General features: G+C 45.4%; 1 protein-coding gene across 9 annotated transcripts in view; it reads right to left on the bottom strand.

The window, feature by feature from the left end:
- The window catches only part of LRRFIP1 (LRR binding FLII interacting protein 1), a 139,585-nt gene that overhangs the window by 57,327 nt on the left and 54,770 nt on the right, over positions 1 to 27,488 (bottom strand). For 8 of the 9 annotated variants that reach the window (XM_063080653.1, XM_063080667.1, XM_063080685.1 and 5 more), the window contains 3 exons: positions 10,650 to 10,736; positions 4,156 to 4,173; positions 667 to 714 (listed from right to left, as the gene is read on the bottom strand). In XM_063080653.1, the coding sequence (XP_062936723.1) occupies positions 667 to 714; positions 4,156 to 4,173; positions 10,650 to 10,736 (153 nt within the window). Of the gene's footprint in view, positions 1 to 666; positions 715 to 4,155; positions 4,174 to 10,649; positions 10,737 to 27,175; positions 27,439 to 27,488 lie in introns of those variants that run through there. The other variant, XM_063080660.1, reaches the window with a different exon arrangement.

The following is a 27,488-nucleotide window of genomic DNA, read 5'->3' as shown; positions in this document are numbered from 1 at the left end:
ACTGTCTCCTCCTGAAAGGGCCAGAAGGACAGGGGTATCATTAGGGGTCAGCTAGCTCGCAGCTGACTTAGGAAGGGAGAGGGGCTGTTCTAGGAAATGGGTGGAGAAGGTAAAGGAATTTTCTTACCAAAGAACAGTGGTTTCGGCAGGCAGAGTGGACAAGATGAGGAGGGGACCCAACGGCAAAGGCAGACAAAGGTCAGAATGAGGGTGACGGGGCAGCTGGCGGCAATCATGAATGAAGGAAGCGGAGCATAACGCACCTTCCGGGTGCCAACTAGACCCTGGCGAGGCGTGGAGGCGATGGGAAAGCTCTCTGGAAAGTTCGCATGGCAGGGGACACATGCCCAGCCTGAGTCCCTAGTGGAGAGCCCTCTGCCCCAGGAGATTGGGGAGGCTGCGGTAGTAGAGACCCCCACAAACTGCCAGCCTGGAGACTTCAGCAGTTAGAAGCTACTGAACAGACAAGACAAAAACGCCTGGCCAGGACCGCCTGTAAGCAGGCTTCCCACAGGGATGTAAACAGTCGGAGACCAGATGCAAAAACCCCGGAAGAAAATCTCTCAGTATTAGATTATGGTGCAATAGGAATCTATCTACATAATTAAACTGCATAAGAATTAAATTATAAACCATTAAAGTCTTAAAATTGTATTCGAGGCCTACCATCCACTGCTCGATGTCACCCCATTTTGTATCCAGCCCATAATATTTCTATAGATAGAAAGGAAAGAAAATTAGGCAAGTGAACTATTAACTGCGTAAGAAACTGTTGTGACATGCATTCCCCAATTGCTGCCCCAGCCACACAGTGAGGGTGATGTGCCAAGGCAAAGCGGCCGGCAACACTCTGGTTTCTATGGAGGAAGCCGCTGCCCATGCAGTCCGTGCAGGTTGTGAGCCTGTGCAGGGAGACCCTCCAGCTCCCTCCACCCCCACAAGCCAAGAGAGCCCAGGCCAAAAGCATTCCTGGCGTGAGGAGGGTGGCCGCCATAGAGACCAGGAATGGACACTAGCCCAGCAGCATTTCAAGCCCCTCTGTAAAGCCGTTCATGCCTTCAAAGCAAATGTACTGATGAAATAAAACACTGTTTAAGAGAAGCAAAAGCTGACTGAGAGCCACTCCCATGTGGCTGCATCAGGAATGAGGAAACCCAGAGGAAAAGAAAGAGGGTGAGAATGTGCACTGGTGCCTCGATTGCTAGTGCACGTGTTCCAGCTATCAGATATCTATGTTGAATTTCAGCCCATGAGAATTCAGATATTTTGGATGTCTTTATAGCATGCTGCCAATGGAAAGATGATGGTAGCCTACAGAAGAGGTCATTGTACAGTAAGAAAAATATGCAGGCATGCAAGTTATGTTTGGAGTTTGCTTTAGCTGATACCTCCATGTGTTTACACATCGCTAGTCTAAACCACAGCACAGCGGTCCAAGTTAGAGTTAGGAAAGCAGACTCAGAATGGTGATTACTGTCACTAAATACAGTAACCCCAAAGTTAGGTGGGAACCCAGGTTACAATCTCAAATAATGAGGTTTTGCTTTTCTCTTTACTTTTCCCTCAATTTCCAATAAGAAAATCAAGGAATAACCAGCCTGGCCTCTGTATCATGTAACACAGATGTGAGTTTTCTCTTTGAAATCCTATAACCAGAAGAAAAAAATGGGATGCTACAAGTATAAGACAATTTTTGAAATTGTTTTGCAATGACCAAAACATGCTGTTCTATGTCTGTTAGTTTCATTTTGAAGGGTGGCCAGATTTAAAAATACACAACTCTCAGACGGTCTCTCCCCCTTGTCTTAGGGGTGGTGGTAAGTAGAAAATTGAAGATGAAAAATTAGGAGGGAGGATTTAACAGTGCTTTTAAAAATTCAACAAAACTGAACTCTAATACAAAAAGTATATGAGCCACAGCTTTTTCTGTAAGTTATTTCCTTAGAATATAAATTCCAAAAGGAAATAAAAGCAACCCCCCCCCCAAATTCATGTTTTAACTTCAATTTCAGTGAAATGCATCAGCTTAAAGCTATTTTGCATTCGATTAACGTTGGCTCCGCAGTTACTGTCAAGTTCCAGATTTTTCACATGTAAAATGTGATGTCATCACCCATCCTCATGGCTTAATTACATAGAAGAACGTTTTTTAAAAAGGGAGGGGGCCATAGAAATGCACAATAAATTTATTTAAATTCCAAAAGAAATCTGTATTATTGCTATTTCTATTTTCCTATTTTTCTTTTTGCCATTCTATACCTATATCAAATACTGCACTCTATATATTGCTCTTTTCATGATAAAAGAACCAGTATTCAAAATGTTTTACCTGGTTCATGGGCTGCCTTATAAATAGCTACTGTAACTCTAGCTGCATTTCCACGCCATTCCTGGGGGCGGAACACCCCTAGAGACAGCAAGTGCAATTAACTAGTAGTTGCAATGTTAGCTAGCAGCACCAGCACAGCAAAGTCTAGAAAGGGCAAAGTATTTCAAATGTAAACCACTATAATTAGCCAGTGAGTCATGCAGAGGCCAAACTAATGCAAGGGCCAAACTAATGCAAAACATACTTGACTTTCAGAAATAGAACTGATTTAAGAGAAACCATTACGTAAAATAGCCAACTTGACTGGGAGAGAATGTTTATCATCTCCTTTTCCTCTTTATAAATTTTAGTGATAAGGAAAAGCTTTTCCTTCTCTTGGAAGGACACACCTTTAGTGCAAAACTATGCATCTGCTCTTTCACTGAGCACTTCTGGAGCTCCCTGGAGCTGCACATTGTATACAAATTCACATTCCAACACAGCTCTCACAGTGTATCCCTGGCCCTTGGTAAAAAGATGACAATGATGTAGAACAAGAGAGGGACAAATGCAAGTGCAAATGACCAGACGGAGCCCTTTCCTAGCTGTGGGCAGCGATGTCTTGCTCCGTCAGTCATGGCGAGGGCTCTCTGTCAAGTTCTTCTTGAGACTCTCTAGGGATGGTTGGGAACTCCAGCTTCAATATCCATTTCAGTACTTGCGGCCTAGAAAAACTAACAAAGTGCAAATAGATTCTGGCGTCTGCTTAACTGATTTCTTTGCACTCTTTGGGACGGTAGTTATGTGGAGTGAAGGGGCAGGAAAGGAAAGCAATTCTGAGTGTGGCCAGTACAGGAATCCAACACAACAGCCTCCTGAATGTACTGACGGTGTGTTTAAAGGGCCTGCACGCTCTAACCTCTGAAACCAAGTGACCTTGTTCTGATTTCCTTAGCTGCTCTAGGAGAAAAATAAGAGGGTACTTCAAAAGGTTCATGGAAAAAGCTGGAATTAAAAGATACTATGAATCTTTCCATGAACTTTTTTATGGCTGTTCTTTATCTAGAAACTAAATAAATTTACAAAAAGAAACTATGATAGATGTCATAAGTAACAAACTAAATTCATTTATAGAAAAAACTCACTGCACACAAATTCTATAAATTCTCGGGAAACAGCTCATTCCTTATTTCATTATTGCTAAATCATGAATTACTGAGTTGATTGTCTTCATCTTTATTTTGTGTGTCTGGCCTGCTCATTGTATTTTTTTCTAAACCTTGGCTGCTTCTACAAAATACTACCAAAGAGATGCACATTAGTATATGACACTGACTGACTATTAGGGATGGAGGACAGGTTTGTTTTAAGCTAGTGGATTTTATTGTTATATCATTACTGTCTTTTTCATTCAGATTTTTAAGTCAATATCTAATAATCTCTTAATATATGGTAATTTGCATTGATATTTTCAAAGTTTTCTAAGAAAATTAACTGGAAAAATGATCTTTTCCTTTCAATATATGATTTCAAAAGGTTCCCTAAATTCTGAAATGTGATTTTATTTTGTTTTAGAATTAGAATTTTTTTCTTAAAGAAAAAAGTTTCTAATTTCTTGAGGAAAATGGAGATAAGAAAAGTATTCAGTACACAGAAATGTGTCTGACGTTGCTTTCGTGGGGACCTAAGCATTCTTGTTCAAACACACTTACAAAGCAGTAAAATAAACAGTAAGAACTTCAATGTATCTTCTGCGCAAGGCGTTATTTCTGAAAGGTGACCAGGCCCTTGGCAAAAAACAACAAAAAAGTGCATGCAAATTAGAAAATCAAGAAGGAAGAGCCTACCTTTTGAACCTGATAGATCTATAGAGAAAGACAAAAGAAAAAGGGAAAGAAGTATAAAATCCAATTAAAGAAGCAGAAACATCAGAAAGAAAGGTTCTGTAAATAACCAGAAACACGAGTAAAAGCCATACTGGGGAAAAAAACAACAACAACAACAGTGAATACTGGTAAAATATGAATAAAAACATGTTTGAAGTCCCATTGAAAGAATTAGTAATTTGATCACTTAACTTTACAATCTATTTTAGAAGTATGGGATCCTGCTATTATTCTAATGAAGAAGTTTGTATCACCAATTACCATTAATGGGAAAAAGTACTTCATCTTTAATTCAAAATTTCTTTTCATAGTACTGTAAGTTTAACCAAAAAGTGCAAAAGTCAACTGTTCAGATTCACAAATAATGAAGAAAGAGGCTTTGATGTTATGATTCACGAAGATACAAACAGAATACCAGGAAAATTCCAGCTAAAGAGTGATCATTAGAATATAACTAAAACATTTTTTAAAAAACAGGTTATTATCATACATTGACATATTAGCTTGCTTCAGTTTTCCCCTAATTTTGTAGCAATCACTAGGTGAGTCTGAGATACCTACTCATTCATTCATTCAACATTGTCCAAGGCACTGCCAAAACTGTAAGACTTGAAACTTGCTGTTATATATAGTACCTCCAACCAAAATGTTTGTCAAGTCAGTAGCAATGAAAAGATACACCCTGATCACCATTTTTTTCCTGTTAATGCAGGTTCTCCCATGAAGTTCAAGATTTACTTGGATTTCCCAAAGAGTATCTACATATTGTCCTTCCCTAGTAAGTCAATTAAAAAGGAGCTCATACTTTTTCTTTGCATTTAGAGAACATTTTATAAAAAATAAAACAGAGTCAGGATTTATATTTCCAACACCAACAAAAGGTTCTTGATTAAACATGCTTTAAAAACAGTACCTAAACTTAAAGATACTATAATCCTGGGATTCAATCATTGTGTAATCAACTTTTAAGTATAATCAAATGAGCTCAATTTATCTATCATGTTAAACAAAACACCTTGAATTTTTGGGATTTTCTAGTTCCAATTTCTAGCTTTAAAACCAGGATTAAGTTATCTTTAACTTTAGGTAAACTGTCTTTTACTTTTAATCATATCCTTCTAAACAACCTCCAAAGCACAACTAAGTAAGCTGTAGTCAGTTCTCACCATCTGCACTGCTGAAAAGAACAATTAAAGAAAGCGTAGGGTGGGCTGGGGCTGGCCTGGGGTCTGGGTAAGTTGGCAGCCAGCTCACTGATGCTGAGGCTTTATGATACTTTTGTACCCGGACAATGGTGGCTTTGCTCACCTCTCCTCTCTGCACGCTCCCTTGGGGGATCCCAACCTGGGCTACCCAGCTTCCTGCCCTCCGCAGCTCCTCTGAGCTCCCTGTGAGCCCTCAGCAGACCTGACCTCCTCCTCCAGGAAATCCTCGACCCTGCTCAGCAACACTGCGCAGGTGGGATGGCTTGAGACCCAGATGAAAACAGGGCTCATGTTTCCCAATTGTTACACCAAAATATCAACCCTTCTGGTTAAACACTGATCTTCCAAAGCATATTCATTTCCCCTTAATCAACAACTTAGTTGATAGCTAGTGCCCCAGGCTCTTGGATTGTATAACCTCAAATTGTGTTAGCTAGTTCTAATAATAGCCAGGCCCAGAGACGTGATATGCAAAGGAGAGTCTGAGGGAGGAGTCGTCAGACCACCTTCCAGGAACCTTCAAGCATTTCCCTAAAGCCTCAAGCTCAGACCCCATTAGCTTGACTCATGCAACTCTCTAGACGTGTGCACAGATGCTCGTGTACACACACGTACATTCCCCTACCCCCCCGGACTTGGGTCAAATCAAGGGACAGCGAGATGAACAGGTGCTGCTTCTGTTTTCTGTAAAACTCTTGCTAACAAAATTGTCTTGTTTTATGCTTCATATACTGTGCCTCAAATTCAGCACCAAAGAGAAACTTGTTTTTCAAGGCATGCTTCCACTTGGAAAATGACTAGGACTGTGTTGATTATCCTACCTCCCCCTTTGCTGTGACTGCCAGCATGCTCACAGCTGACTTCAGTCCCAGGCTGACATGTTCACTCCAGCCTGTGTGTTTGTTTGCTTTTACTGTGGATCACAGAATTGATTCCGAGGCAGAGGGGTGCCAGGAAGACCCCAAGCTTTGCTGTCAGTCAGATCTAAATTTGAATCTTGGCTCAGACGTTTTCTTAGCTTCAGGGAAAACTGCCTAATCTCTTGAAGGCCTGTTTTCCTCACTTGTAAAATTCGGGAAGATGCTCCTCACATAAGTGACAGTACCCAAGCCAGGGGCTACCACATGGCAGGGCCCTGTGATGTTCACCCAGCCCCAGTCCTCTCTGAGTAGTAATAAAATATACATCTATTTTAATTCAAATCTTTCAGATCCCTGTTTTTGAAGAAACAAACTTTAAATGGTAATACTGTCATATTTCAAAGATCCTAAATTAAAGATAGCAAAATTGTCGTTTTTGTAAATGAGTGCTGCTGCTGGGCTGACCAGATCAATATAAACACTAGTGGCAGAGCCAGGGCGCCTCCCCCTATCCTGAGCCTCCTCTCCCTGATCTGGCTCTCATCTCCCGAGGATGGCTTCTGGCCTGCCAGGTCTGTCCTCTGCTTTGACAAAAAGTGGCCATTTCCACCTCAAGCTGCCTTCACTCTGTGTCCCCACGTGCTGTGTCAGTCAGCGTTAGGTTCTCTGCGCCCCACTCCCTGCCCCACCTTCCCTGCTGCTCCGCACACTGGTGAGTTACAGGGGCGGATGGGGGTACCAGTCATGTGACCTGACCCCAAGCAGGAGTCTGCTGAATAGACAGCAGCGGCCTCACTTTATTACAACCTGCCAGTGAAATTACAGCCAGGATGGGGGTAAGCACAGACACCGGCAACGCTGAGAAAGCAGAGGTTTGAACCAAGAGAAAAAGGGTGAACATTTACTGAAGCTGCTTTCTCACAAGGGCTGCCAAGCGCTCCCATGTTGAGAGCGCAGACCCAAGTCACCAAAATGTGGTGGTGGGAGATGGTCCCTGGAACTCAAATCATGACAAAACATTTTGATTCCTGTGAACCACTTAAATGTCTTTATGATAAAAGCGAAATATGCTGTAAGGATGGAGAATTTCACAATTCTAATGTGATCTGCTCACCAAACGGTACACATGTGTGTGGGACCGAGGAAGGCAAACTGGTGTTTTGAATCAGACTTCCTGGGATTTAATCAGATTTTCTCTGTAAAGGCTGAGCTCATCAGCAGGTAGCAGACACAGGAGGGCTGTTCGTTGCAGGGGTGCGGGATCCACAAGTCACAGCCACGTTGGAGTCCAGCCTGGCCGCCCTGCAGCCTGGATGGGTTATTGAACCCCTCTGGACTTCCATGGGCCTTACGGGGCTACTGAGAGGGGTCCTGAAAGCCAGCCGAGGCCCTGGTACCTTCCTCACGTCGCCCCGCTATCCACAACATCCACTCCCTGTTTTTACAATACTAAAATTAAGTGGTTAAGACTTAGCAACTGTTTTTTCCCCATCCTGCAATACTGCAACTGAAAAGCAAAAGTTCAGCAACAGACTACTGTTATGTTGTCAATTAAAATGCAACAGGAGAGGACTTCCTTTCACTCAAAGGAAGAAAGGGATGCTTTGCTTTTAAAGGAGGCCATTCAAATAGATGATTTCTTGGCTTAATTCATCTTAATTTTTATTTTCTAAATCAAGAACTTTCGCCAAAGAACTTTGTAATAAGCTGCTTATATCATTTATATATTTAAATCACTTCCACCCATAATTAAGGAGAGAATATATTTTAACCAAATGTACAATTCAGAAGATAATATGCATGTACATACTATATAATTCATTTTCACCTTGATTTTGTAGAAATTTTACATTTGTAATTTTCGTGAAAGTACACGTGAGGAAAATGAGAAAATGACTGCTTCTCCCATTGTCAAAACTAAGGCAGGAGTTCCCTCTGAGTCCTTGCTTCAGCTCTGACAACAGAGCTGAGATGACAACCACAGGCCAGGAGTAGCATTAACAGGGCATGGGGACTTAAAATCCAACCAACTGTGGCGAAACCTGGCAGAGTAACAAAATTCTCTGGGAAATTCTTCTTACAACTCTTTTACAACCTTAATGAAAACAAAACTGGGGGACTGCTGGAGAACCGGGGGAAGCAGATTAAAGCCAGAAGAGCCCTGGAGAGGGTGGGTGCGGGCCGCAGCTACAGGGGGCAGCTTTCCCAGCGCTCTGGAGAACCAGGCAGCTGCCCTGCAGCAAACTGTGCTGTATCCTAAGAAACGGCAGCCCAGTGCCCTCTGAATGAACTACCTTACTGCCTGCTGTTTGGTTTCTAGAACAGATGGAAGGGGCTAGCAGTGTCCTGCACACAACAGGTTGCAAGTGTCTTCTGAATGAACAGAAACATTCTAAAGAGAAACTGACACCAGGCGGTTTGAAAAAGCAAATGGGATTTTGTCATTTAAAATATACTCTTTTAAAAACCAGTTCAGAATAAAAGAACTATTCCATTAGGTGGCCTGCAGAGTTTGAGTGTGCAGAAGCTGCTTGGTGTCAAGACGGTTCCCAAGGCATGGGTGACATTGTTTCAGGAGTTATGCGACAGGGGCCTACAAAACAACAAGATGTTTTCCTTTTCTCCACGTCCCAGTCCAAATACTTCTCTCTGGGGATCTTCCTGAACAGCTTCCCGAGCAGCCTTCAATAATCACTCCTGGAGTGTATGGACAGGTGTTCATCAGATCCAATCCCGAGGAGACCCAAACCTCACTCTTAATGGAGAGGATGAGGGAGGGGAGGTGCTTCATGTTAAACATCCAGCATTATAAAGCTTCAGTTCAATTGTAAAGTCTAAACAATTAACATTAACATGAAAAGTCAGGAGTATCTATTTTCCAATTTTAAAATGACAAATGTGATTCTAGGGGAATTCAAGGGTCGGGGGGAAGGTACTGGAAAAATGCTAGCCCTGTGCTTCTTTCAGTAAATTAAGGAAAAAGTACAATAAATACTAAATTCTAGAACTAAAACATCATAAAAACTAGAACTTATTTACAATTGTATCTGTATTTACAACAATAAGGGAGGACATGGTGAGATACTTCCAAATACTTGGTTAGTCTTTGTTCACATGTAAATGCAGGACAAGTGATACCTGGAAGGCAGCTGAAGCTCCGCCTTTGCTCAGCAACTGCTGGACTGTGGTGTGGCCTTTCTCTAAGGAACAATGTCTCCTCCTGTCACCTCACTGCTGGGACTGCCTTGGTGGTCCCCGCCTCCCCTCCCATTGGGACTGTGCCATGACTCTCCTGACTAGCCTCAGACTGGAGTTTTTAGTGACCTTCAACCCATTCTTCATACAACGTGGAAGAGTTTTCTTCCCAAAATTCAAACCTGGCCAAGTGCCCTCCTCTGCTCACACATTTCCACGTGGAGTGGCAAACTCCATAGGCAGGGAAGGGCAGTGAGCACCTCGGGTTGGTGGCTGGGACCTCACCCCTACAAGGAATGTGACCGCCTTGCTCCTTTTTGGGAACGTAATAGAACCTGCAATAGTCTTAAGAAAAACTGGAATTCCAGATTTTTATCTGAAATTGGCTCAACTTTTTAAATCTGGCTATGCGAGTCAAACTGGAACCTTTGTGTATGAAAATCAGCCCTGATGAAAGCAGATGGGTATCTCTGTTCAACACGATAAGTTCAAATCTTCTTAAGAAAAGCCCTTGGAAGGGGGTGGGGGGGGGGCGTGGATGGTCCCTCTTGGTCCAGATGCCTTCCAGGGTGAGGAAAAGGTCGCCACCCTAACTGAGAGTTAAAGAGCCCTCACCTGTCAGAAATGACTGGCTCCGGGTCAAGATTATGGAAATAAGAAGCAAACAGCATGAACAAGTGTGTGAATACATTACTACCCATTTTCCCAGCGGACGATTTCTTCCAGGAAGTTGATTCTGTTCTCTGTATCACATGCAGGCTTCAGATATCCTGAAACCTACTCAACACTGTAGAAACCATGAGATTTTTTAAAAAACAATTTATTCAGTTTAGAAAAAGATTAATCTGTTCTTTCCCTTTTTAATTTGGAGGATCTGATTCTAGTTCAACAGTCAGACCTTGAGTTCAGACCTGACACCTTCCGGCTCCTCTCAGCCAGAAAGCTGGGCTGGGAAGGTCAAGCAGGATCCCAAAGGTGGAGCACCTGGCGCGGGCACGCCTGGCATGCGGGCTGGGTGCACTCCTGGCATGACCTCGAGCCACAGTCCCAGGAGCAAACGCATTCCAGCCGAGGCAACGTGAAGTGCACAGGTGCGCCGGCAGCAGCAGGTGCCCCGCATTTGCAGGCTGTGCCGAAAATGAACATTACTGTGAAAAGGATCGACAAAGAGCTGAAGAAGAACCCCGAGCGTTACCTCCTTCTGCTGCCGCTCCAGCTCCTTCATCCGGATCTCACGGGCCTCGGCGCGGGCCGCCCGCTTCGCCGCAAGCCTGGCCTCCGCCTGAAACAGAGCCGGAGACCATGTTAGAGCACAGACCGGCCAGCCCTTCAGGGTGAAGGAAGATCTGGTTCAGAGTTTAGAAAACACACAGCAATGAATCACAGACCTGTACAAGTTAAAAGGGTCGTCAGGACTGACAGTAACACAGGGTGATCATCCCTAATCCAAAAATCTGAAATGCTTCAAAATTCGAAACTTTTTGAGCACCAACAGGATGCCAAAGTGGAAAATTCCACACTTGACCTCATGTGACAGATCATGTGTTTCAGGCACAAAATTATTAAAAATATTGTATAAAACTACCTTCAGGCTACGTGTGTAAGGTGCATATGAAACATAAGCCGATTTTGTGTTTAGGCTTGATTCCCACCCCCAGGATAGCTCGTTATGTATAAGCAAATATTCCAAAATCTGAAAAAATCTGAAATCTGAAACACTTCTGGTCCCATGCATTTTGGATAAGGGATACTCAACTTGTAGTATGGTAATGGTAATTGCCACCATTTATTGATTGAGCCCTTACTAAATGTCAGGTGAGCAGGATTCTAAGCACTTTGTATATCTTATGCCACATACCCCTTGCATCAGCCTTACTAGGTGGATATTGCTCCTATCCCCACTTTATACATGAGGGAACTAAGGCAAAGAGAGGGCAAGTAACTTGCCCAAGGTCACACAGCCTAAAAGTGGCAGGGCTGGGCACTCTCCCTCCGGAGCAATGAAAGACACACAGAGCAGAGTCCCCAGTTCAACCCCTCCCTTTACAGAGCAGGAAGTAGAGGCCTGGAGAGGCTGCCAGACCCTTCCAACGTCACAGGGCTGGCTGGCGTGGAGCTGGGACTCTGACCCCATTCTCCAGGACTTCTCAGCACACCCTGCTGCCCTCAGCTTCCCCTTCAGCCCTGCAGGGCTGGGGAGTGCATCTTTTCTCAAGACCACAAAGATCAGAGCAGAATGGTTTCAGCTGTTAGAGTCCTTCCTTCTGTTACAGGAAAAATCTGCCTCTGTTAACTCTTCCAACTTGTCACTGTTTTGCCATATTCTACTTGAGAGCATTTAAAATGCTTGCCTAGGGCCAACCAACGCTGTCGAACCTGGCATTTGAACACTGTTTCACGTTGTACAAATCTAATGTTTATTCATCAGTTCATGTGATACAACAGCCCAATAAGGGAAAGGGCACAAGTGTTTCAGAGCTCAGGTTTTCTGGTGTTAAGTAAATCCCACCTGCTTTCCACAGAAGTTTTGGGAATACACCTGTAATTCTTCCAACAGTTCCATAAACACAATTTTCAGACGTCTCACTGTTTCCTAGATAATCTTAAGACTAAAGCTGTCTGGAAAGCCGGTGTGGTCCCCAAGGGCACCCTCCTCAGTGCCCTCCGCCACCCATACTTGTATTACAACTTTATCTGCCTTCTAAATTCTAACCAACGGTGAAAATTGCCATAGTTGATCTGTCTTTGAGGTTGGCTTGTGTCCCCATAAGGAATGCATTCTATAACTTGGTTCATTCATGAGGCTCCTTCATCAAACCAACCCCATGTCTTTCAAATCAGGGGGTGTCAAAAATCACAACTGCACCAGAATTTCGATACTTCTTTGCCATTTTCAATTTCCAAGACCATGTTACACTGTGGGAAGGGCCTCTCAGGTCTATAAAAAGATCTGGCAAAGCTGGAGGGGTAAGGGAGGTAAGGCTCCTTTGACTTTGACATCCAGCCATACTCAGCTCCTACAGTCCCACGGATGAGCAGACCAGTTCACACCAGGTGCAGTCACCTTCCCAGCCCTTCCTGGGGGAGCCTTGGGGCTCTGTGCAGCTGGCTCGGTCTCTTAGTTAGACCAGGCAAGAGTTTTCACAGCAGCCTTAACCCATCAGCTCAGGGGAGGAGCAGAGAGGGGGGATTGGGAAAAGAGAAGGGAGGTTATGGGGGGAAAAGGGGAGCAGAAGAATGAAAATGTAGCAAAGAAGGGCTGGAAGAAGGAAGGGCCACCACAGAGGGAGAAAGGGAATGTGGTTGGCAGAATTCTAGGATGGTCCCCTGGTGTACAAGCCCTGTATAACCCTCTCCTCTGTGTGGGTGGAACTGTGAATATAATGGATGTCACTCCTGTGATTACATTACATTATATGGCAAAGAGAAGTTGCACAAATAATTAAGATCTCTCATCTGCTACCTTTGAGTTAATAAAAAAACAGATTATACTGGGTGGGCCTGCCCTACTTAGGTAAGCCCTTTAAAAGAGGCTCTCTTGACTCTACAAGTTAGAGTCTCTTGTCCTGGAGAAAGCAAGCTGCTGTGTGTGAGAGGACACGTAGCCTCAGAGAGCTGAAAACAGCCCCCAGCTGACAGCCAGCAGGAACATGGGACCTCAGTCCTAAATCCACAGGGAACTGAATTCTGCCAACAACATGTGAGCTCAGAAGAGGACTCTGAGCTCCAGAAAGACCCCAGTCTGGTGGATACCTTGACTGTAACTTGGTGAGACCTGAGCAGAGGACCCAGCTAGGCTTTGCCCAGACTCGTGAACACAGACACCATGATATCATAAATGTGTGTTATTCTAAACCGCTATGTTTGTGGACTTTTGCTATGTGCCACCAGATAACTAATATGAGGGCACTTCAAAGAGTTTGTGGGCAGATTTATACTATCTTTTAAGTCTATTTTTCTACAACCTTTCTGAAGTCCCTTGTAGAAGGAGGTGATGTCTGAGATGACTCCTGCCCTCACAGAGAGAGTGTCTCTGAGCTGAGGGAAGTCCCGGGCACCTGCAGCCCACCCCCTTCCCAGCCTGCTTGTCCAGCCCCCATCCTACTCCAGTTTAGCTCTGCTTGGAACTGGGCCACAGATCCTTGAAGAGATCATCTACCTGAGCATGCAACTGGAATCCTGCCATCTGGAGGTCCCCTCAGGTGGCCTACCCACCAGACTGGCCTCCAAAATAATGTCCCATGGGACTCCAGTTACTCTTGGGGGCCTGCCCTGCACCAAGGAAAAGGTTCTCACATGGTCCACCTTCAGCCTAACATGTCTGCCCTGTCCTTGAGGATAATGATATTAAAAGACTGAAAACCAATAACTTTGCTTTGAGGTACATGAGTTTGGGCTGATAAAGAAACCACGTGGAGGAACCATGGTAAAGAATAAGGACACAAGCCAGCCAACTTCGAAGACAGATTAATGTGAGATTTTCACCTGAGATTAGAATTTCAAAAGAAGATAGATTTGTAATTCAATACAATTTCAATTCTTGCAATCCCCACCTTCTAAAGCACCTACATCTCTTAAGACTCTCATATGACTCATATGCGGAAGACGAAGTGCTTGTAATACAGGAAGCGGTAACAATCACTTCCTTCTTGGACTCTAAAAACCGATGGATATCTGAGCCAACATTAGTTTAGGTACAAAACCTATGCATGACCATCTTCATGAGCACAAACCAATACGTGGATTAGCAGTATGTATAACTCGACACTAGCTTGAATTGCCTGAAAGGGAAACCATAGTTTCAACAACACAATTCATCCCAAAGCAGAGACAGGGCTAAGAATAGCAGAACAGCCTGACAGGCAGGACACAGAATGATCACTAACATGATCACTGTGAAGTCACGAGGAGAAACGCTTGATAGGATCAAGTCATCAAATGAACAAAAAGTACGAAAGAGTTGTGGTCCACTCTGGCAATGCACAATCATGAATTCATTTCCCGTAGTATCTAGTGATCACATTACTGGCTGTCCAGGCAGGAGTTCTCGGAGATTGGGGGGCCTCAGGCAGGTGATTTGATGGTGCAGGACAAATCTTTCAGGAACTGATACTTTTGTAAATTGCAAACTCACACCTTGAGCTCACAGCCATGTCAGGTTGCTCTAAGAGTTTCCGAACGCTTCCTTTCACTTTCTGTACTTAGCTTGTAAGGGACCAGTGAGGGCTTACTGACCATCACCAGCAGGGACCACACTAACTCATGCAGCATCACCATCTGAGGCTGCCAGGAAGGATTTTCAAAATGCAGTCTGGGTCCCCAGTCTCCAGGGACACAGACAGAACAATGGGTGACGATGTATAAGTTGCGGGTGCAACGGTGGCTGAGGAAAGAGAGCCAGAGGTCTGCTCCGGAGGAGGACTTAGCCCCGTCCTGGGGTTGGGGAAGGCGCCTGCAGTCACAGGCCCTGAGCCCAGCCCTGGAGAGCAAAGAGCAGAGAGCCAGGGCCAGGATGTGGCAGTGAGGGGCATGTGGTGAGAGGCCTGGGGGGCAGACCCCCGCTCTCAGCCTCATGTCTGGAACCTTGTCTTGAAGGAATTTGGAACCTCTCAAGGGTTTTAAGAATGAACACAGCAGGATGGGACTTTTGCTTTAGAAACACTGCTCTGGCTGAAGTGTGGGGAGCAGGTATGGGGTGCAGAGGGCAACAGGAAACCAAGGAAGTGAGTTAAGAGGCTGTTTCTGAGGACAGGACACGAATGGCTGGGCTGCAGAACTGCATGCAAAGGACCAAGCTCTGAGTGAGGCTAAGGCTGCAAGGCCAGTGGTGAGGTGAGAGGACACCGGGGGGACAGTCCGGAGCCCAAGGGTCCCATGGACAGCCTGTGTGGTCCCAGAAGCCAGAGGAAACTTGACAAAAAACTCCCCACCCCTGCCACCACTCACAGGCTGGTGGCACTCAGGAAGTTTCCCCAAACCAAACGCCCCTCCTCCCCCCATGGTCCTCTTCCTGATGCCTGCAAACCTCAAGGGTCCTGGTGGGTTTAGGAGTCCGGGATGCCCCCATGTTGGCCCCATCCAAGCTCCCGGCCTCAAGGGAGATGACAATGACCAAGTGAAGCTGGCAGGATGGAAGGGATGGAGAAAAATAGGCGGATTAAAGCAATTTTGGATACAAAGTATAAATTGCACAGGGCTTCAAAAAAAAAAGTATAGAAAACCAGACTGAGGATACTCCCAAATGACCTGTCAGTTTAAATATTCTTTAGCGCCCAGTTGCTGCATCCTCATGAGTGAATCAGATCAGCGTTCCCTCTGTGATCTCCGAGCACTCCACTCTGTACAGTAACAGCTTGGATCCCAGCAGCTTCTTGGCATGGCCCCCTCTGGGGTCCTGGGGTCTGCCCTCTCCCCTTCCTACAGAAGCCAAAATGGAAAGGTGCTGGAGAGAGCCTCTGTCTCTCCCCCTCAGTCCAGGCACCCCACTTGAGGGGTTCTGGAAAAGGTGGTGTTCTGGATCCCAAATCCCCACTCCTCTGCTTGATACTATCTTTCCTGAGATACATACTAAAATACTCAAGGAGGAAATTATCTCTCTCTGATTTGTCTTAAAATAACCTGGTGGGGAGAGGGAGGGTACAAATGGCTGTAACCTGACGATAATTAAGGCTGGGTGGTGGACATGGGCCTCCTCAAACCAGTGGCTCTCAAAATGTCACCCCCAGCAGAGCCCGGTCTCACCTGGGAATGTGCTGGAATGCAGACTCTTGAACCCCGCCCAGCCCTGCTGAGTCAGAACCTCCGGGTAGGCCAGCCCTGGGCTTCCGCCAGCCCTCCAGCGGTGCTGTCGCTCGCCCATGTGTGGGGACCTCTGCTTTCTGGTAGTCCAAGCATGTCTCGGTAGGTCTCACATTTTTCATAATAAATAGCAAACATTTAAAAAGACAAAAAGGAAGGGAAAGAAGACGCACTTGCTGCTGCTGGAAGACGGCTGTGGCTCTGCTTCTGTTGGTTTTTGCTAGAAACCCATGCAGTGTTGTCCCGTCCTGCTCCTCTCCCAGGCTCAGGGCAGGGCAGAGGCAGGAGGTGCCAAGGCCCAGCTCCGCTGAAGAGATCCAGACTCCACTGATGAGATCCAGGCCCCCTGGCTTCACAGAAATTCCCACAACTGTTGGTCTGGATGCCAGAGTTCCATCTTTCCTTATAGGGGACAGGGCCTGGCCCTAGCCTGGGATCCCATAAACAGAGTTTATGGGCACTGGGCTTTAAAGCAAGACACTCTTTGAGGGTGCGGATGGTTTGGAAGAAAACATTCCATTTATCACCAAAGCTGCCTCATTATAATAACTTTGACTCCAGAGTTCCACTCTTACATCCTGTTTTACCATATACAAATATAACAACACTGTGGTACCGAGCTGATACTATGGTGATGAGAGATACACAAGGACACACAAGTCTGACTCCAGGGCCTCCTAAATCAGTGGCTAAGAAGACAGCCAGGGTCTCCCAGCCACCATCCTTGATGCTGGCCCTGAAGCCTGCTGTGGAGTCTGAGGCGACGGGGGTACCTCTACAGGCGCCCCACCAGACAAACCCACAGGCCACCTAGGGGGACAGAACACCACAGTGACACTTCCCACTGAAATGCCTTCTCTGGGCTGCACAGACCCATGTGTGATGTCTCTGTAACCAGGCTGGAGAAAGCTTCAGAGAGATGTGTGTGGAAGTCACTGTCCTGGGTCACAGATAAGGGTGGCATTAGAAGTTACTTTAGTGTTAGGTCCCTTGCTATGCAGAGATGGCTCTTGTTCTCGAGGGATCCACAGGGCAGAAGTGGATTCTATGGGGCAGGATGTGGAAGGCAGTGAGATAAAAAGTCCAACCCATGCCTGTTCTTCTAGTGCCCCCGACGGGCCTCTGGCTCAGAGCACCAGAGATTCCAGACTGCAATAAAGCACTCATCCAAACAGAACAGCTGCTCCTTCTTCAGGGCTGGGGAACTCAGGGGCAGCCCCGCTCAGCCTGGGGTTTGGGGCGACAGAGAACTAGAAAGAGAAGTTATTTACCAGGACAGGAGAAGAAAGCCCCGGAGAGGGGCAGCGGAACGGAGCCCTCCCCGAGGCCTGGCCTCCTGGCCCGGCCACAAACGGCTCCCACCCCTGTCCTCCTGCCTGTGGTGGAGCATTCGTAAGCAGCAGCAGGAAGAACTACTGCCGAGGGTGGCAGTACCCCAACACTCCGAACCCCAATTCCAATGATGTCTGGGGCTCTAAAAGCTCTCCTGGCATTTGTACTCTTCTTGTGGCTCCCACCTGGAGGTGCCCACAGAGTGCCTGCTCTTCAGAGAAGAGTAACCTGGTAAACTCTGGGGAAGCAGAGGCCTGACCGCTTGGGAAGGATGGAGTACTGCAGGAGGCACACTCGGTAGCTTTCCTCAAAGTCCCATGCTATTTCAGGGAATCTTGGGTCTGCTCACAAATTCTCTGAGCTCTGAAGTTTTCCTGGGATTCAGGCCTAGTGTGGAATTCTATGTCCTATGACCTCTTACCCTGCAGTCACAGAAAAAGTTCTTATTCTACCTTTAAACTCCACAGTGACACCCAGGGGGTCCAGGATTCTACAGAGACGCTGGAAGGGATTTATGAGCCACAACTCTGGGGCAGTTCTTGAGAAATGTGACTGAGATGCTCTAATGTTACTTCCTCTACCCAGGCAGAGAAAGGCCTGGGGTCTGGAGGCTGCTCCCACCTCTGCCCTGCAGAGCCCAGTGGAGACTTACTGAATGTTACTGATGTGCAAATCAGTTATTGCAGTGCTCCTGGTGGTGGGATGCTGACATTCTAGAACACTTGTTTGCAAAGGGCCTGGTACACACAGTAGGAACACCGCATGGGCCAATGGAGAGAGGACTGGGCCATGGAGCACAGATGCAAGGCCCCAGGGACTCTGCCAAGTCCCCAGGCTCTTTCTTCAGATGAAATGATGCCCCATGGGGCTGTTCAGAGAGAGAAGCAATTTTTTCAGCTGTAAAGCATTCCACAAATAGAGGAAGTTTTCATGTTAATTATGCACATTCATTTTAGCCTCCAGGTTTTAGAATCAAGCAGAATTGAAAAACCAGCAGCATTTTTTTCCAGGTCCCATGACACATTACAACTACAGTTTATAACATTTTTGGAAAAGTTTTAAGGATGTATTTAAAGTTCACTCATGTGAATGTAACAGGAATATTATGCAGCTGAAGCCTAAAGTGCAGACAAAGAACCAGTTTTGTTTGGAAACAAGCAAGGGGCCTCAGTCCATGTGTGATTCCTCCCCAAACAAAGAAGGACTCAGGCTCTGAGTGCCGCAGCTTTGAGATCTTGGCTTCGCTGGAGAACGCACACAGGCCATGTCAACGTGACTTACAAGTGCTGCAGTTTCCATCTGGAGTGGATGGTGGTCGTGCAGCTGAGGCTGAAACACAGAATCCCTCTCCTGAGTTGCTTCTGCTACAGGAAGTGGCAACGGCCACCGACTTTTGTTTTCTGTGTGACACCCCCACTCCTCACATGCCGCAGAATCTAAAAATAGTTTTCTATTCAAAGGAACCGAGTGGAATGGGTGACGCATCCTCCTGCACAGACGTGAACGGGAAAGGGGGAGGACAAGGTCAGCAGCTCCGAAACAGTGGCCGAGGCTCACCTCTGTCCCTGTGCCCACTGCCCCTGCATCCGTGGGCTGTGGCGTGCATTTTTATCAGTCTCAAAAGAAAAGCTTGTCTTTCCAAAACCAGTATTTAGGCAATCCAGGTAAGTTCCTCCAATAACCGCAAGGTAGCCTCTTTTTATGGCCATGACTGTGGTAATGACAGCCACAGAGTGGAGGACACTTTGTGATCACAGTTGTCAATGGCAGGAGAGCCAATGACAGTGGACATGTTGGAGGGATGTCACAATGATTACAGGGGAGAGCTAATGGCATTTAGGAGGACAGACCGGGTACACCAATCCTCCTGTATTCAGACAGGCCTGCACTGTGAAGAACTTTCCCATTGGCCACTCAGGCAAATAGCAAGACCGCTGTGTAATGTTTGGATCTACAAACCGATTCCAAGTTACATGTAAACTCAAAATATGTCTCACACAGTCCAACTATACATTGAATGTTCCAGGAATGCAATCACATGGAAACTGAGGGAGGATTATACTTGGCTTTGGTTCAGAACCTTTCCAACGGTTAGTCACTATTCTGAATGTCAAATCACCGACAGCAACACAAGGGCCTTCTCAATACAACAAGCCTGTATCAGGCTGCACCTGCGGCTGTGATGCAGCTGTGTTGCTCCAGTCTGACTACTGCACTCTTCTTCTGGTATACCTGGGCTTGCACATTTCTATATTGAAATTCGTATATGTTTTTATAATTAACTTCTTTTTTTTTAATGTTATAGGTAAAACACTACACTGACTTGAAATTTTGTTTGTCGGTAGATTTTATCACCTATGAGCTCCATTTCAGGTTAGCAATAAAGACGTTAAAAACTTGTTTTAAAAAAGTGTCATTGGGCCTGACAGGGTTGAGAACCCTAGCTCTAAAAGTGTTGAGCAGAATAGGGTCCTGTCTCCCTCTCTGCACACACAGATGGCATGGCCACATTCACTAACCAGCCCGAGCACAGCTCAGAGCACAGGTCTGGGTACTAGTGCTTAGACCACAGGATAAACAGGGCACATGTTCATCAAATCCATTTGAGATTTAGAGGACATAAACTTAAAGACTAAAGCTTAACTGGTTATTTAAAACACTAAGTTTCCATCAAAATGATTTCAGATGAATAATGGGGGAGAATGTAAAACTATCATGAAATTTTACAGTAAAACAGCAGCCTTCAAAGAAGCCTTTACTTTGCAAGGCGGCTCCTGGCTGGGTCCACAGACCCAAGGAGGTGGCACACTGTCCTCCATGCTTGGAGGACTAGAGGACAAACCCAAGAAGTGCTGGGAGCCGACAGTCTCTAGGCTGTGGCTGTGTTCTCAGTAGGAATCCGAGTTCCTGCAGATGGAAAGTGTCCAGAAAAGAATCTCAAGACCTAGTCACCAGTTTGGGCTCTTCCGCTTACCAGATAACTGAGTGTAGATAAATTACTTAACTTTTGAACGTCAGTCCTCATTATGGAAGGAGGGGCGGGAGAACTAGGCTACGTAATCTCTAAGCGCTTCCTTGTTCTCTGAGATTCTGTCTCTATACCAGAGGTGAATTATTTGTACACTGAGATTGTCTTCAGGCTCTCTTTCCCCATTTCACTACTGGAAACCTCCTGACTTTGTTTTCAGAATAATAAACTTCTTTAAAGTACTTCACATGCTAAAATAATAAACATATTAATCAGGAACAAAATGACTGATGTTATTTTATTGAGTGCAATGACTAATACATTTACCTTCAAACTTCACAACACAGTCTTGGGCTTAGCAGCTACCCATATTGGTGCTGAAGAATAAAAATGCTGCACAGTATCATCCATGCAAATGAATTTCTACTCTTGCTGTTAACAAATTAATTTTTTTCTAAGATGAGTGAATCTTTGTATTTCCTTCAATAGCCTCAACATGCTGGAAATACAAACAAGAGCCACGACCACCACTAATAACGACGTGGGGGTTGCCAGGTGAGAGCAGCTTGGCCTCACCTGTGCTACCTCCTCTCCAGGTGGCAGGTTCTGGGCTGCACTCCCTTCACCTCTGCCAGCTCCACTAAAGATCATCCTACAAACCCTACACTTTAAAGGTTTCACAAAACATTTAAATTGTTCTCTCTCAGAATAAGGCTGAAAACTCCAGCAGTACCAGGTTTTTCTCACCTTAGGCAGCTTTTGAGAACCTTTCCTATACTCAATTGATACTCCTGAAACCAGCTATAAAAGAAACAGAAGCCATCAGTTCTATCCTCAATAAACTTGTCTATTTGGATGGGGGTCAGGGAGGAGCTACACGATATACACAGAAAAAAAAGCCTTCAAACACAGTGGCCCAGCTATAGGAAAGAAAAGTTTGATAAGATGAAGTCTTCACCACATGCATTCAGGAGCAAGGACTCGTGACCTAGGAGGCTGCCTTAATGGGGGGGGGGGGGTGGGGAATCCTTCAGCACTGATATTGGAGTTGAAAAACCCCAGGGCTGCAAAGAGCAGCTGATAACAACAGCAGCAGCAGCAGCAGCACCAGTAGCTACTAGCTGCACGTTTACTGCCTGCCAGACCTTGCCTGAAGCACTGTATACAGTGGAGGCAGTTAGCAGCAGCAGGTCCAACTCAGCAGGCCTGGGTCTGAACTGGCTCCACTGCCTGCTAGCTATGGGGCTTGGAAGTCTCCTGACCTTTTAAGCCTCAGTTTCCTCTTTATCTGTAAAATGGAGGTAGTAAAACTATCCTCTTCCCCACGAGGTCATGGCAAGAGTTAGGGAAGATGTCTACATAAAACACTTAACAGGCTGACTCAGCAGGGGTTTGGTAAACGTTAGCTACCTTTACTACTTGCACAGTCTGCTATGACAGCTACTGATCTAGCACTTGAAACTCAGTTCAGATTACGCTTAACAGCACACATCTAGCAGTGCAGCAGGAAAGAGTGCCACCGGGAACTTTCAGAGGAGGAAGGTGGATATTCTCAGACTAAACCAAAAGCCCACTGCTTATTTATCTTTCCCTAGGAAAATTACACATCCACTTGCCACAGACAAAAAAAAAAAAAAAAGACACTCAGATCAGAAATGGTGTTGCTAAATGGGCAAAGGAGCTGAATAGGCATTTCTCAAAGGAATATATACAAATAGCCAACAATGAAAAAATACAATGAAAAAATGCTCAACATCACTCGGCATCAGAAGAAATGCATATCAAAACCACAATACAATGAAAAAATGCTCAACATCACTCAGCATCAGAGAAATGCATATCAAAACCACATTTAGTTATCTCACACCAGTTAGAATGACTGTCAAAAAGACAGAATAACAAATGCTGGCAGGGATGTTGAGAAAGGAGAACCCTCTTACACTGCTGGTGGGACTGTAAATTGGTACAGCCATTATGGAAAACTGTATGGAGGTTCCTCAAACAACTACAGATAGAACGGCCATATAATTCAGCAATTCCACTGCTGGCCAAAGAAATGGGTATATACCCAAAGGAACTGACATCAAAAGGATACCTGCACTCCTATGTTTATTGCAGCTCTATTTACAATAGCCAACACTTGGAATCAACCTAAATGTCCATCTTTAGATGACTGCATAAGGAAAATGTGGTATATTTACACAATGTAATACCACTCTGCCATACACAAGAATGAAATCCTGCCATTTGCAGCAACATGGATGAACTTAGGGAAAATTATGTTAAGTGAAATAGGCCAGGCACAGAAAAAGAAATATTACATATCCTCAGTCATAAGTGGTAGCCTAAAAAACCCCCAATAAATTAATAAACAAATAAATAAAATGAACAAATAAATACAAAAAGAAAGATAAAAAAAACCCCCAAAACAAAACAAAAAAAGAATAATCTATGTTTAATCATATGTGTTGCTATTTCTTATGTCAGATGGTTCTCCTAGCCCTTAACTAGTAATATTTTGAGAGCAAAACAGTGCAAAATACCTAAATGAATGAACATCTAAAATTATACTTTGCTTCACTCCTTTTATTCTCACCAGATGGAAATTCTCCATTTGAACAACAGTATGAGATATATTACAACAGTGTAATATCAATACTATAGATCAAATGTAGAAATTAAGGCATTATAAAATGATACTATTCAAAGTACATGTCTTGTAGAAACATTAAAAATATTTTAATCTTAAAAAAAAAAAATTTGGCTGGCCAGTTAGCTCAGTTAGAGCAAAGCCTTTTAACACAAAGGTCACAGGTTCGGATCCCCATACTGGTCAGCCGCCAAAAAAAAAAAAAAAGGTGTTGCTTTGATAATCTCCACCACACAAACATATAAATAAAACGTTTTGGTTAAAATTAGAAGTAAATCTTCATTATGGTAACTTAAGATAAATTACTTCTCTACTACAAAGCAGTTGCACTTTAGATTTAAAGGAAAACTGCTTCTCTGATTTTAAAGTTGTCAAGTTACAGTGCCAAGGAGAAACTGCTTCAGATACTGACCCTCCCCAAATGGATGAATAAGTCTCAGAACACACATTTGTGTTGCTGGGTGATTTTCTGTTTTTGTTGTTGGTTTTTTTTTTTTTTTTTTGGTTTATTATTTTGAAATTTGGCCTGGAGGAGGCGGATTGCAGTAATGGTTTACAATTAAACACATGGCAATTTTGAATTATTAAATCTTGGATGCAGGCAAAAAAATGCTTTGCTTAATTTGGGAGAAAGAAGCTAATTTACTTATTTTTACCTGGACAGTCTGAACAATGAAAGTTCTAGTAAATCCATTCCATGAAAATGAGCTTCTTTATTTAAAAAACAAACTAAAAGTTGAGTGGCCTCCAGTAAAAACAGTAAGGTAATAAAAATTCCTCTTCTTGCCAGCCCATGTCTAACATGCAGGAAGATGTAACAGGCTTACTGACTGAATAACCGGTTAGTAATCTGAACATTATGGCCGCTGGGGCTCCAAGATTAATCTTTTAAATATGAACAGATATTTTGGAAACACTGGCATATGAGTAACCAGTCATAAACAATTCCTTTGTTGAGTCACATACCCTGATTTTTCAGGGATAAGAAATTCTTCCTGAACATTGCCTTTTGAGGAGCAAACACACTGCACCAACATTCAGTCTCACAATTCTGTATGGACTGGATAAGAACTTCACTCTAATCAGGTAACACTCCAATCAACTTTGCTGAAAAACAGTTTTGTAACTATAAATAACTTGATTTCCTGTGCTCAGTTTAAGAGGCAGTTGCGACTGCAGGCTTTTTTGAAATTTGCTAAGGAGGCTTCCGCTATGTGATATTAGTTCAGGCTGAACAGAAACTAACTCTTACAGAAAAAGGGAAATTTAGTCTCCATCTTTGCCCCAGCAGAACACTCTTAATTCTATTAGAAAAGACCTAACTTACTAATTTTACATACTAACTGCTTGGGGAAATGACGTATTTGAAACAAACCATACGATACCTGTGCTCACCATCTCAGACTAAGCTATAGCCTATAGCCGGGCCAGCTACCTTTACGCTGACCTCGCCCCCCCACATTAATCAATGCCCCCACTCTCCGAGGCTGGGGATGTTGGCACAGATACCGACAATGAGATGGGACTTGGGAGACTGTGTGTCCATGTTCTACCCTGACAGCCTCCCCTTGGGATGGGACTGGTCACTTATAATGGCTGAGATCTGATCACTACATGGAAAGAGACCAGAGGTGACACAACCTGTCGCAAACATGGGGAAGTTACAAAAGTTAAAAAAAATGTAGTTTCTACACTGTTCGCAGCTGATCCTCTCCTATAGCTCCAGAGCCAGCGCTGACTTGTGTAAGAAGCCCAGATTCCTGCTCAGATCCTGCTTTTGTCTTTGCTAGATGAGGTGGAGCTGGCCAAATCTGCTTCTGCCTACCAACCCAGCTCTCCTCTCACACCCATGCAACGCCCAGAGCATCTTCTCCACTGGAGATCCCTGTTCCCAGGACCCAGGGACACTTCATACAGAGCATAAACCGGTACAAACCAGTTTGAAACACCCACTACTAGTCTCCAGCTGATATACCCAACCTATCACCCAGGGCAACCACCGTTGAGTGAGTCCCCTTCTAAAGCACCCCCCAATAGCCATCCCCTATTCCCATCACTGAACACATTTCCTTTCCAGCTGGACCACTAACCTCACAGAAAGGGACCATGTTTTACTTCTGTTCTCCAAGTCCCACTCTAGGAAAGTTTTGCTGCTGTTTACTCAAAAAGGCTCCAATGGGTTCACAATTTCTACTGGAAACCCCTGGGGCCAAATGTGTTTCAGAATTCAACATTTTTGGGTTTTAGAAGGATAATAAGATGCACACACTATATATCCTGTAACAGCCCTTTAACAAATACATTAACAAGGTTGAAGAGAAATGTATGAATATTCTCAATAAGAGGGAGAAATAAAGACTAAAAATAGGCCCCACTGGTTAGGGTAGGTCTGACAAACTTAAGTTGCCACAAACTTATCAAAACAAAACATTTTGGTTCTCAGAGCTTACTGGATTCTGGAATGGGGGCGAGGGATGGTGGGCCTGGGCCAATCCAGCACCGACTCCATCGACCCAGTTCCACACTGTCCTTCTCTTCCTCCCGCCATCCCCATGAAGTAGGCGTGTTAGCCCAGATCCGACCCGGAGGCTCCCCGTGTCCAGGAACAGACATTACAGCCGTGCCTTAGCACACTGCAGGTGTTGCTGCTGTGGACTCCTCCGATCACTCTGTCCCTCCCTTCCCCACTTCCTGATCTCATGTTTACTCTTCCCTTCTCCAGGGACTCTCAGCCCAGCAGTTGGTTCTTAATGTCCACCCTGTTCTTGCCATCTATGGTTTGCCCAGGCTGCTTCTCGGAACTCCAGCATTTCTCAGCAGCATTCCCATCCTTCCTTCTTTCAAGAACCCTTCGCTGATGGTGATTCGAGGGTCTCCCTGCCCCTCAAAACAAATTTGGTTAAGGGGTAGGAACCATCTCCAAAAGTCTGCGAGGTCATAGAAAATGCACACTAAAACGTACATAAAAAAAAAAAAAAAAAAAATCCACCTGACAGTCCTCAGCAAGGAACTTAACTTTCAAATGTGTATTCATCAGAATCTATTTCTATACCTCTCTGGCATTTCCTAGTAAGCCTCCCAAGGTCAGGGCAGTCTATTCATCTGAATCTTCCACAAACACGTCAGTACATGATTAATTCCTACCTGGTGAAGGAGTGATTGTTTTGGGCTCACACTTTTATCAAGGTTCCACAAAGACCTGATAAAGTGGAAATCTAGGGTCTCCCTCTCTGCAGTACTAACTACATAATATGTTTCTTTTCCAACGTGCACCTTTTACTTTTATATATTCCCATTCTTGATCAACAGCCCAATTTTAATGACAAGTTACCCCGACATCCATTGACCCACTACTGAGCTAGATAAGGGTGAAATCAGACAGAGGATCCTATCCAGACCAGGAAGGCGCTGGGGATGGGAGGCTCCGCCAAAATGCATTCGGGGTCTAGGGTCGTCGAGAGCGGTGGCCCTAAGGCCCACAGCAGGATAAGTGCTTCAACCCACCCCAGGCTCAAGGTGAGGGCATGGGCTCCGGGCACCACCTGTTCCTAGGGGCTGTGTCTTGTAAAATACCAAACCGGCAGCTTCGTGTGAAACTCTAGACCAGGCGCAGATCTCAGGCCTCGCTGGATCCACGGCCGAAGCCAACCGGCTGGGCAGAGCCTGTCAAGAGACCATCACCCCAGGCGGAGGGAGAGGCCGCCTTCCTGTTAGACGTGCTCGTCAGGGGCGTCACACAGTAAGAGGTGCCCTCCACGCAGTGGGGACACCGCATGCCCAGCCACTAACCGAACAGGGCAGAGCCTGCTCCCGCCCGTACGGGGTCCCGGCCCGGCGGAGCCCACCCGCGGCTCCTCAGGTGCAGCCTGCGGCGGAAGGTGCCGGCGGCCCTTGATCTGGGAACAGTCAGGAACCCAACTCCACAGGGCCGTTCGCGGTCAGAAAAAGTTCTGAAAGCGCCGTTTCCTCTTACCAGCTTCTGGGCTTCTGGACTCAGACAGTCTATGTCCTTGCTCTGCGTGGCCGTGGGGCTGGTCATCCTGCCCGGCTGCACAGCCGACCTCTCAGGCGGCGGGGACAGACCCTGCGCGGCCGGCTCTCAGCGCAGCCACATGCCCGGGCGGCGGGGCGACGGTCCGCCGACACGCAGCCACTGGCCACCAAGAGCACCCGGCGCCCCCGCAGCCCGAGGCGCCTCTCGCTCAGCGGCGCGGCCCGCGCTTCCCGAGCTGGGCGCGGCCGCAGGGGCGGGACGCAGGTGGAGCGGGCGGGGCGGGGCTGGGGCT

Source organism: Cynocephalus volans, chromosome 1, assembly GCF_027409185.1.
Source record: "Cynocephalus volans isolate mCynVol1 chromosome 1, mCynVol1.pri, whole genome shotgun sequence".
Classification (NCBI taxonomy): domain Eukaryota; kingdom Metazoa; phylum Chordata; class Mammalia; order Dermoptera; family Cynocephalidae; genus Cynocephalus; species Cynocephalus volans.
Note: the sequence above shows the minus strand (reverse complement) of the source record. Positions and strands in the feature narration are given on the sequence as shown.